Source organism: Gadus macrocephalus, chromosome 8, assembly GCF_031168955.1.
Source record: "Gadus macrocephalus chromosome 8, ASM3116895v1".
In the NCBI taxonomy this organism is placed as follows: domain Eukaryota; kingdom Metazoa; phylum Chordata; class Actinopteri; order Gadiformes; family Gadidae; genus Gadus; species Gadus macrocephalus.
The window spans coordinates 17,781,042-17,792,312 of record NC_082389.1 but is presented as its reverse complement, the minus strand read 5'-3'; the positions used below and the strand labels follow the sequence as shown (position 1 = coordinate 17,792,312).

Genomic DNA, 11,271 nt, shown 5'->3' with positions numbered 1-11,271 from the left:
TATCTATGTATAAAGCATATGTCACACGTCGCCATGCAATAAAATGTGTTTGTCTTTGAGTTGTATATGTACAATATAATACACAATCTCAATCTCTCTCTCAAACACGCGCACGCACGCCACTACAGGACTATTTGAATGGCCACACCCTGACTCTTGGTGAATACACGCCAGTGATCTGTAACCGATACAATCAACCAATCAATGCTCTCTTCTCCGCAGTAGGCTTTTGCTCACACTGGACACTCCTTCCTCCAGTAAAACACGAATGCACGCTCTGCCCCGGGCCGTCTCAGTCTGCATCCACCGACAACCTCTTCCTCGGAGCTAGACGTTGATTTGATCCTTCTTAACCGTAAGTAACTTCTTTAAATCATAATACATGCGTCGTTAGGTCATGATTTGGACTTTGATCGCGTATCAATGCAATATTTGTTTCCTCTGCGTTATGGGACAACCTTAAAAACATAAAGTCTAAGCTCTTATGGATACGGTTTGTACTAGCTACTAATCCAATTTTTGGTAAATGTATAAAGTTATGAGTTCTATTGTAGTGATAGTTTTTTTACTTTAAAGAAAAGAAAATGAAATGAGAATATGAAATGAGAATAAACTCAATGAAGTCAGGGGAAAAAATAGAGAAGCTTTCATTTACGATTGCGCTGCAAAACGCTGCAGCTGGACGTGCAGAGGAGAGTACACGGTGTTGTGTTGTAAACGATGTGACAACACTTCAGGGCTGCACCAGTGGAATAAGGAAGTTTTCCCACCTCGGACTGAAGGAAGAGTTTAGTCACGTTATATGGAAAAACACAATGTGGATTCTGAGCAGCGGGGCAACATGCATTCTGCCCGAGGCTTACCCTACTCTGTTACGTTTTATCATGGCCACTTCATGGCCTAGAAGCCTGTAGAAGTTCCACGTCAAATTTGATATCAAATGTCATAATTGAGTGATAACGGCTAGGAGTGGCCATAAATATGTCCCCGTCTCTTCTTCTTTGTGTGCGTTATATGGGATATATTATTTAAGGATGGGTGCAGACCTATTGAAGTTCTTTAATTTCTGCTTTGGTTGTTCCATTTTTCATCACGGGGGAGGATCTTCACATCTGGCGCTTGTGTAGATCTGAGTCAGGAAGCCAGCAGAGCTTTTGATCACAGACAACATTAAGGATGGGCTGAGACCAGGGCGGCAGTAATCCTAGGTCTAAACTTCCCTATAATCTTCTCTGGATGTAGTCTGTTTGAATAGTTATTTGCATAATCTTCCAATCTCAGAGGTTTAAGGGGTGTCTTTTATTGAAAGAATCATCAGTTTCCCATCCAAAATCCTACCCATCATGTTCATGTTCATGAAGTTATTAACAGCGCAATAACCCTCAGAATGACACATCATTCTCTCATAGGATGACAATACCAGTGGTTCTGACACAGCTAACATTGGGCCCGATGTCATATCAGGCCCAAACAAACAAACAAACAGAGCATTGTGTGTGTGCATGCGTGTGTGTGAGAGAGATTTAAAGGACTAAAGTAGATAAGAGAATGGAAGGGCATTACTTTATTGACTGTGTAATCTACCATTCCCACTTTGTCAACACAACACCTATCCAAAGACAATGCGCACAATGATATTTTTGTTCCAAAGCTGACCATAGTACTTTTGACCGTGGCACTTTTATGAGATCACACTTACTATTGCACTATTGCACCATTACTACAAACTGCTACTTCTGCTACCACTTCTACAACTATATACTGCTACAACGTGCACTTACTACAACTACGTATAATACTACAACTATTACGACTACAATAACAGTAAGTTATTATCAGTTTGTTAACAATAACTATATTATTATATAGTTATTATTATCAATTTTTTAGAGTAACCGATTTTATAAACAGATTTAGTTATTTGTGTCAAATCTCAAATCTTATACAATCATATATTAGAATGAATCCAACTAATAGTGCTAAAGGAGTCTCATTTGAATGACTTTAGTTTAAGGTATTGGCATGTCAAACATGGTTTGTTCTTTCGCCTCAGCGAGGTGTTTCAACACGCTTGTTTCATTAGTTGTCTCAGTAGAGAGGTAGAACTGGTCGACTCTAGACAGCGGGGATTGAACCGACTGAGTGACAGATACAATGTGAAGGGTATGCTGCCCTGATGTTAATAACCTTTAAACATCCCTGTGGGTTTGGTGCATGTGGATGTTGCATGTGCACTACTGCCTATTCCTCTCTGCATAACTTCTAAATCTTCTAAATCAGACCTATATAGGCTACCATCTTGAATAATTCTCTCTCTCTCTCTCTCTCTGTCTCTCTCTTCTCTCTCTCTCTCTCTCTCTCTCTCTCTCTCTCTCTCTCTGTCTCTCTCTTGTCTCTCTTGTCTCTCTCTCTCTCTCTCTCTCTCTCTCTGTCACTCGTCTCTCGTCTCTCTCTCTCTCTCTCTCTCTCTCTCTCTCTCTCTCTCTCTCTCTCTCTCTCTCTCGTCTCTGTCTCTCTCTCTCTCTCTCCCTCCCCCCCCCTCTCTCCCCCCCCCTCTCTCTCTCTCTCTCTCTCTCTGTCTCTCTCTTCTCTCTCTCTCTCTCTCTCTCTCTCTCTCTCTCTCTCTCTCTCTCTCTCTGTCTCTCTCTTGTCTCTCTTGTCTCTCTCTCTCTCTCTCTCTCTCTCTCTCTCTCTCTCTCTCTCTCTCTCTCTCTCTCGTCTCTCGTCTCTCGTCTCTCTCTCTCTCTCTCTCTCTCTCTCTCTCGCTCTCTCTCTCTCTCTGTCTCTCTCTTGTCTCTGTCTCTGTCTCTGTCTCTGTCTCTGTCTCTGTCTCTCTCTCTCTCTCTCTCTCTCTCTCTCTCTCTCTCTCTCTCTCTCTCTCTCTCTCTCTCCCCCCCCCTCTCTCTCTCTCTCTCCCCCCCCCCCCCTCTCTCTGACAGAACCACTATGGTGTCCCATAAGGAGTTTGCCAGCGCGGGGAAGCAGCCGGGGCTGCAGGTGTGGCGCATCGAGAAGATGGACCTGAAGCCCGTCCCCAAGGCCCTGCACGGCAACTTCTACACGGGCGACGCCTACGTTCTGCTGTTCACCACCAAGGCCCCCACCTACTACATCCACATGTGGATGGGTGAGAGAGGCACACTATCTCTGGGACCACGAGCCCAGTTGAACATAAAAAACACACACATGAACACAAGTACACTCACGCTTCAACTACACCACAAAGACTAGGCAAGGTCACAGGTCAATGGGCCAGCTGCATCCCACTGATAGTTTGGGTAAATCACACCGACGCTTTTGCAAAGACACACACACACACACACACACAAACCAAGCAGTGACATATTTTAGGTTCTAGTTCTGCTTCTGCGGTTCAAAGCATCCTGCAATGCCGAGGTTCTCACAGGACAGACAGCTTTGTTCCGATCTTACTTCTACCGTACTTCTACTTATCTCTCAGTTTCTTATCTTCTTCCTTCATTTTGGATTCCTCTTTTTTTTGTGATTTTTTTTTTTAGGATTTATGCAACAAACAGATAGACATATAGAAAACAGTTAGGCACATGCACAAATAAGACAACATACAACATTTGACATAAACACAAATAAGACAACATACACCAATAAGACATAAACGCAAATAAGACAACATTTTACGTTAAACAGTTAACATTCATCAACACGCACCCCCCACACACACACACACACAGGTCTTGCACCCCCACCTAGATAAAAAATCAGTCATCTGAACAGCTCAGTAGAGTTGTTAAGTCTGAGTCAGAAATTTAGGATAACAGATGTAAAAGAAGTAGAAGAAGGTAAGTAAATCATGGCTATTCCCCCAACATACTAACGATAAAGGATGACCACAAGTTGATGTTTTTAGCTTGCACGCCATGCATGGATTTGGATTCCTCTTTTGATCTGTGGACATCAGCTCCTCTTGCGGAGTTGTTACACATCAGGTTGTACCTTATGAATGTGAGGACACGAAAAAGGCAGAAACAGCAATGAGAAATAGATGAAAGAGGAATTGAAGACTGCCTCCATGCGCAAGTTATCGCTTAACCACAGAAAAAGAACGAGGTCTCACTGCCTGTGAGAGGAACACAGAGGCCGCAACATCTTGCAGCAGTTTATTTGCGTGATGAAACACCTCCCACTTCCTCCTCTTCCTCCCAGCAGCCCTTGCTTCAGCACTCTGTTGCCATCACAAACAACAAATGCTCTATTTCTCCCATTAGTGGCAGAATAGGAACATAATAATTCCCTGTGTCTGGGAAGGATGTTGTCCAGGGGACAGTATGGAGGATGGGAGCCGGCCTGGTGGATCTTGGGGAGGGGGGTTGGGGCCCACATGTTGTTTTTGGTCCACATGTTGTTTCAAGCGAAGAATGGCTTTCCATGTCGAGTTCAAGTTGAAGGTTTTGATGTGATTAGTTTAATCATTATACATTTTTTCCGGGGGGAACACACACACACACAAACACACACACACACACACACACACACACACACACACACACACACACACACACACACACACACACACACACACACACACACACACACACACACACACACACACACACACACACACGTTCTCCTTTTAAATGTAGGATGAATCCTGCATGGCTGCCAAAGAGTCACTTCAGGTCACAGAAGATTCAATAAAGTGATTACATTAAGCTAACACACACAACCACATACACACACACACACACACACACACACACACACACACACACACACACACACACACACACACACACACACACACACACACACACACACACACACACACACACACACATCACATGATGCTCTCCCAGGCTCTGATTAATTTTCCTCTCTCTTTTCCTCCTCGTCCTCCTCCCCTCTCCAGGAGATGAGTGCTCCCAGGATGAGAGTGGGGCGGCCGCCATCTTTGCGACCCAGCTGGATGACTTCCTGGGGGGCGGGCCGGTGCAGTTCAGGGAGGTCCAGAACAACGAGTCCATCACCTTCCTGGGCTACTTCAAGTCTGGCATCAAGTACCAGGTGAAGACTCTTTGTATTTTACATAAAGTCGTCCATTGTGTTTGCATAAATCGTTGGTTTTGTTGTGGTGGACGTGGTGGAAAATCCCAGTCTTCTGCAGTTCTTGTTTCTAGTTATGCTCCAATGTAATGGGAAAGAGAGGAGGATTTATTTGTTTCCATGATCCATTCCAGATTTGAAGACAGAGACATGTGGGTTTTTTAAATGTGAGAACATGCCTGAGATGTGGCATCTTGTGGTAAGAAGTCTATCTTAGGTCTACGTTTAGAGCGCTTAATAATTTGCAGCACTCGTGGACTTTAACTTGCAATAAGTAAAGGTTTATGAGTCTGAAGTCCACTGGAGACCCCCCCCCCCCCCCACACACACACACACACACACACACACACACACACACACACACACACACACACACACACACACACACACACACACACACACACACACACACACACACAAAAACACACTCACTGTTTACATCCTAGGGCATGTCTCTCTCTTCGTACTGAGATGGTAGACTGACTGACTGTTTGGCTTACCGGCTGGCTGTCTCCATGGCAGCCAGTGTGTTCCCCGTTCACTGTTCTGAACGAGAGCGCTGGGTTTTAGCGCAGCATCTGGTTTTCATTCCCACCAAACATTCCTCCTCTTCTGGGCTGCATGGTCGGCTAATTAGACCACAACGTTTACCAGATCTCAGCGTGGGCCTTTGTTGCCGACTAACCCCCGGGTTTCATTCTTCTAGACATACATATGCGCCGTTTGTAGCCACACACACACTCTTTTGTTCTTAAGAAAGAGGTTCTGAAGGAAGTTGCCTACCAACTTGTTTAGAGCAATACAAACCAAACAAAATGTATTCACTATTAAAAACATTTAGGATTTGAATCCCACGTAGAATAAACATATTGAATGAGAAGGCGTTTGCTCTAAGTTGCTTTTATCACTTACTGCACTTACTGTTTTTGTGTTTGTTTTAGTATTTCTGTGTGTGTGTGTGTGTGTGTGTGTGTGTGTGTGTGTGTGTGTGTGTGTGTGTGTGTGTGTGTGTGTGTGTGTGTGTGTGTGTGTGTGGATTCACTTTCCTAATAAAATGCTCCGCTGGTCCACTTGTTTTCCATGGAAACATTCCCTTCTCCTTCTCCAGAGTAGGTCCCGTAGAATTGACTTCCAATATGGTCTGCATTTCAAGGGGGTTATGTAAACAGTATTTATATTTATTTTGACGGGCGATTTCCATGCTTGGACTAGGCTTTGAATGGGTGCATGGAAACACAACTCTTTTCAATGAAGTCCTTTCATGTGTAACCATCAGTTGGTATGAAGGACATTTGCTTACCTTCCACATTTGTAAGCCCTATGTAGTAAACAAATGTGGTCACTGTTCCCTATCTGCGGTCACTCCGTACATGTGTATGTAAGGTGGCCTGCTTTGTTTTCCTGCTTTGCATGGGAAATGGCGGTGAGAGAGAACTCTGAAGCAGAAATACAAGCTTCCCTGAACAGGGCACTGAAGGCTCATCATGCTAGCTCCATGCTAATAACAGCCGGCCAGAACAAATGTTGACTTGGTTCCCTGTGTTTGTTTTATCCTGTTTGTTATACCTCCATGTCAATATTGATAATGAAACAGCTGTGGTTTATGTATGTCTCCGGATGTGAGGTGAAGCTTATTAATTCCAACCGGCCCTCAGTCCTGTTTCCTGCCACCAGCGGATTGGTCACCCTGTTTGAATCCTCTTCAGTGTCGTGTGACCCTCTTGTTTCTCATCTTATGATCAACCTGAAGAACCTAGTGGTCATGGTGTTACTCAAAGCTTTGGGATTAGGACCCCATTGCCACGGTCTACCCGTAGGCAACCTTGAGAAGGATGCCTGAGAAAGAACCCCCACCTGCCCCATCAAAGACATTCAAACAATTATAACAAGATATATTAACTATATTAACTCTGCAACACTTCATCAAAAAGCATGATGAAGTGGGTACAAGCTGATCTGTAACAACTACGAGGAGGTGATGTCCACAGTTCAACAGAGGAATCCAAAAATAAGGAAGAAGATAAGAAACCGAGAGATAAGTAGGACGGTCGGAACAAAGCTGTCTGTTCTGTGCGCACCTCGGCATTGCAGGATCATTCATTTCATTAATGTTCTTCCATTTTTATTATCGTTCCTTGTTTTAGTTCTGATGTCATCTGGCGTGGGCGACTAGTGTTCCTCCCATCCCCTACCAACGGCCAATCCCCGCGTCACACGCATCCTTAACTCGACGTCCACAGCTGACTCTCTCCCTCTCCCGACCAGGTGGGGGGCGTGGCCTCTGGCTTCGAGCACGTGGTGACCAACGACATGAGCGTGAAGCGGCTGCTGCACATCAAGGGCCGGAGGGCCATCCGGGCCACCGAGGTGCCCCTGAGCTGGGGGTCCTTCAACCAGGGGGACTGCTTCATCGTGGACCTGGGCAAGGTGGGCTCGCCCGAGGGCTGGTTGTGTTAGAGTATTAGATAGTATTGTACTACTGCACAATGACAGATAAAGTGGAATCTGAATCTGAATATTGGTCACAGCACTGCAGAGAAATACCTATTTACCACAGTACACTCCTGGATTTGCTCCGAACATAATGTATCTTATCATTATCATCGTCATCAACTAGAAAACAATGACTGAAAAAAAAACGGTAATGTGTATGTGTGTGTATTTGTGAATATGCTATGGTTGGTTAAGTTATGTTTCCACAAAGAGAGAAATAGAGGCACAGAAGCAAAGAGAAAGAGGATGACAGAATGACGTTGAAAAAGAGAACCAGAGACAAAGTGACAGAGACAATATTGGATGTGCAAAGAGAGGCGTAGAGGCGAGAGAGAGAGAGAGCTGAAGGAAGATCTTGGTCTATAACCCCTTTTAGGGCGGCACGGTGGGGTTGGAAGGAGGGTGTATGTGTTCCCACCCTTGGAGAAGCCTGATAAGCAGTGTTTAGTGTAAAACAGGCACCCAAAGTAAAAACGGGTTGGGAACTACTTGTGTAGTGGCCTGGGTGTTTGACTCCCCACCAGAGGGTTGAGGGTTTGACTCCCAAGGTCAGAACAAGATGCATAACCCCTGAAAGCTCACAAATGTCCTGTATCTGAATTCACTGTAAGTCCCTAAAATATTAAATAGTAGGCGTTTTATATTGATATATCGTCCTCTTCTTAGCCACTCTGCAACGGTAAATAAGTTATGACGCTGTTTTTTCAAAGGCAGAATATGAATAAGTAGTATAATGATAATAATGATCACATGATGTGCTTACTGCATTATTCTCCGTCATTGAAAGACGCACGTCGACTAGAGAGCTCCTGTGAGGTGAACATGATCAGTGTGTCTGGGACTGGATGACGGCTCTCAGTGTGCAGACAGTAGAAACAGCTGTCCAGGGAGGACCTTCACGAAGACACGTTCACCTCTGTTTACCTCCGGAAGGTCGAGGAAAACAGGTTGGATTTGTAACGGTTTCTCCCTTCTCTCTCTCTTTGTATCTCTGCTCTACCTTCTATCCCCTCCACCACCGCCTCCACCCTCTCCTCCCTCCAGGATATCTACCAGTGGTGTGGCAGTGAGTGTAACCGCTTCGAGAGGCTGAAGGCGTCCCAGGTGGCCATCGATGTCCGGGACAACGAGAGGAACGGCCGTGCCAAACTGCACATGGTGGACGACGGAGGGGAGCCGCAGGCCATGATAGACGTAAGGGACACAAACACGCACGCACGCACGCACACACACACACACACACACACACACACACACACACACACAGACACATAACACACACACACACACACACACACACACACACACACACACACACACACACACACACACACACACACACACACACACACACACACACACACACACACACACACACACACATAACACACTGAAACATTCCATATCCTTTGTGGACAGGCTTCTTCCGGAAGTTCCCATCAGGGGAAGTGGAATAAATCAGAGCAGGTCACTGTGACCACCGTGACTGCGGAGCGCCAGGAACACATTACAGAGACAAAGAGCAGCCCGCTATGGCAACTAACGATGGGAGGGGGGAGAGGGGGCATAGAGAAAGGGGATGAGAGAAAGGGGACGAGAGAAAGAGGGAAAGGGCTTGAGAGAGATAAAGAGTGGATGAGAAAGAGAGGGGTAGGCTAGATCCAAACGATAGATATGAGAGAGAGAGAGATTAAGGGGAACGAGGGAGCAAGTGAAAGTAAGCAAGACAAAGAAGTGTTGTGAGGTGTAATCCTACGTTGTGTTTGGCAGGCGTTGGGCCCAAAACCCAGCCTGCCCCCGGGCACCCCTGACGACGAGAAGGTGGACACCTCCAACAGGAAGAAGGGCGCCCTCTACATGGTGAGTCACAGCACTGCAGGCCAGATCTGTTTACCACAGTACACTTCTGGTTTTACTCCAAACGTAATATATGTTATCATTCTTCATCATGTTGAAGAAAACTACTGAACCTAACCTGTAATGTGTATGTGTGTGTATTTGTGAATATGCTAGGTTTATTAAGTTATGTTTGCACAAAGAGAGAGTGACAGAGGCACAGAACAGAGGGGAAAGAGAATGACAGAATGACAGAAAGAGAGAACCAGAGACAAAGTGACAAATACACATACAGAGACAATATTGGGTATATAGAGAGGCGTAGAGGCACAGAGAGAGAGACAGAGCTTAAGATCTTGGTCTCTAAACCCCTGCAGATCTCAGATGCGTCGGGCTCCATGAAGACCTCTTTGGTGGCCCAGTCCAGCCCCTTCCTCCAGGCCAGTCTGTCCGCTGAGGAGTGCTACATCCTGGACAACGGGGTGGACCGCAACGTCTTCGTGTGGAAAGGTGAAACATCACAGAACTGACATTACCTTCTCCCCCTCCCTCTTTTTTGAAATTTATTTTTTATAAAAAAAGAAAAAAAAAGACTGCAACAACAAATAGAAATACAACACTACATAATGATGGAACACATAGTTGGTTCATTCACACAGATTTTTCTCATGTGGATATGCATGTTATTTCACTGCAGAGCATTTCACATCGTATGATGACACAAATACAGACCAGTACCTCATGCGCTTTTCAGTCCATAGATTTATTGAGAATGTAATTCTCTCCCTACATACTCCCTCCTCCCTCTTAACTCTCTCTATACAGTTGTACATGTGTGTGTTATTCTAGAATGATTATGATTAACCCGGAGTTTTAGCAAGCCAAGCTATGCTGCTGCCGAGACACTAGTGCACAGTATGCTAACACGCTAGTAAAGACGTGCTCCCGGTTGGCTGTGGCGAGGGGTTCAGTTCAGCCTCTGATGTTTCTGTGTTCCCTCTGACGTAGGTCCCAAGGCTAACACCACAGAGCGCAAGGCCGCCATGTCCGCAGCTGAGAAGTTCATCAAGGAGAAGGGCTACTCTACCAAGACCCAGGTAACACACACACACACACACACACACACACACACACACACACACACACACACACACACACACACACACACACACACACACACACAACCACACACACACACACACACACACACACACACACACACACACACACACACACACACACACACACACACACACACAAGCACACACACACACACACACACACTCTAATTAGAATAAGAACTGATACACAATATACTACATTCTGATATACGTACATTTTAGATAGAGATAAAAAAAAGGTTGCTGATAATAATTCAACAGTTAACATTTAATATGCATTTGACATTTTACACCAAAGCAAAATAGGACTGTGATTATGAATATGCTAGTATTTTGGATTGCTGTGCCTTAGCAGGGCCTTTTGCTTTAGTGATCTCTCTGGTCATTGAACAGGCTCAATGGCATTGCACTGATGGAAACAGCCGTAGAGGATTAACTCTCGATGATCTTTTTCATTCGCCCTGCAGATCCAGGTGCTTCCAGCAGGGGGCGAAACCACGCTGTTCAAGCAGTTCTTCAGCGACTGGAAGGACAGGGACCAGACCACAGGCCCCACCAAGGCCTACACCTTCGGGCGCATCGCCAAGGTGGAGCAGGTCCCCTTCGACGCCTCCAGCCTGCACTCCAACAACACCATGGCCGCGCAGCACGGCATGGTGGACGACGGCAAGGGCAAGGTCCAGGTACGAGGGCGTTTCTGTCTTCATATGAACAACGAGAAACCTCCCTTCTGCAGCCCATT

At 45.5% G+C, this 11,271-nt stretch overlaps 1 protein-coding gene across 2 annotated transcripts in view; it reads left to right on the top strand.

The window, feature by feature from the left end:
* Positions 1-202: 202 nt before the first annotated feature.
* Positions 203-11,271, top strand: part of scinlb (scinderin like b) — a 305,691-nt gene continuing 294,622 nt past the window's right edge. For both annotated transcript variants that reach the window (XM_060059641.1, XM_060059640.1), the window contains exons 1-9: positions 203-355; positions 2,940-3,127; positions 4,886-5,040; positions 7,345-7,506; positions 8,617-8,766; positions 9,343-9,432; positions 9,786-9,918; positions 10,417-10,505; positions 10,997-11,212. In XM_060059641.1, the coding sequence (XP_059915624.1) occupies positions 2,947-3,127; positions 4,886-5,040; positions 7,345-7,506; positions 8,617-8,766; positions 9,343-9,432; positions 9,786-9,918; positions 10,417-10,505; positions 10,997-11,212 (1,176 nt within the window). In that variant the 5' untranslated portion in view covers positions 203-355; positions 2,940-2,946. The remainder of the gene's footprint in view (positions 356-2,939; positions 3,128-4,885; positions 5,041-7,344; positions 7,507-8,616; positions 8,767-9,342; positions 9,433-9,785; positions 9,919-10,416; positions 10,506-10,996; positions 11,213-11,271) is intronic.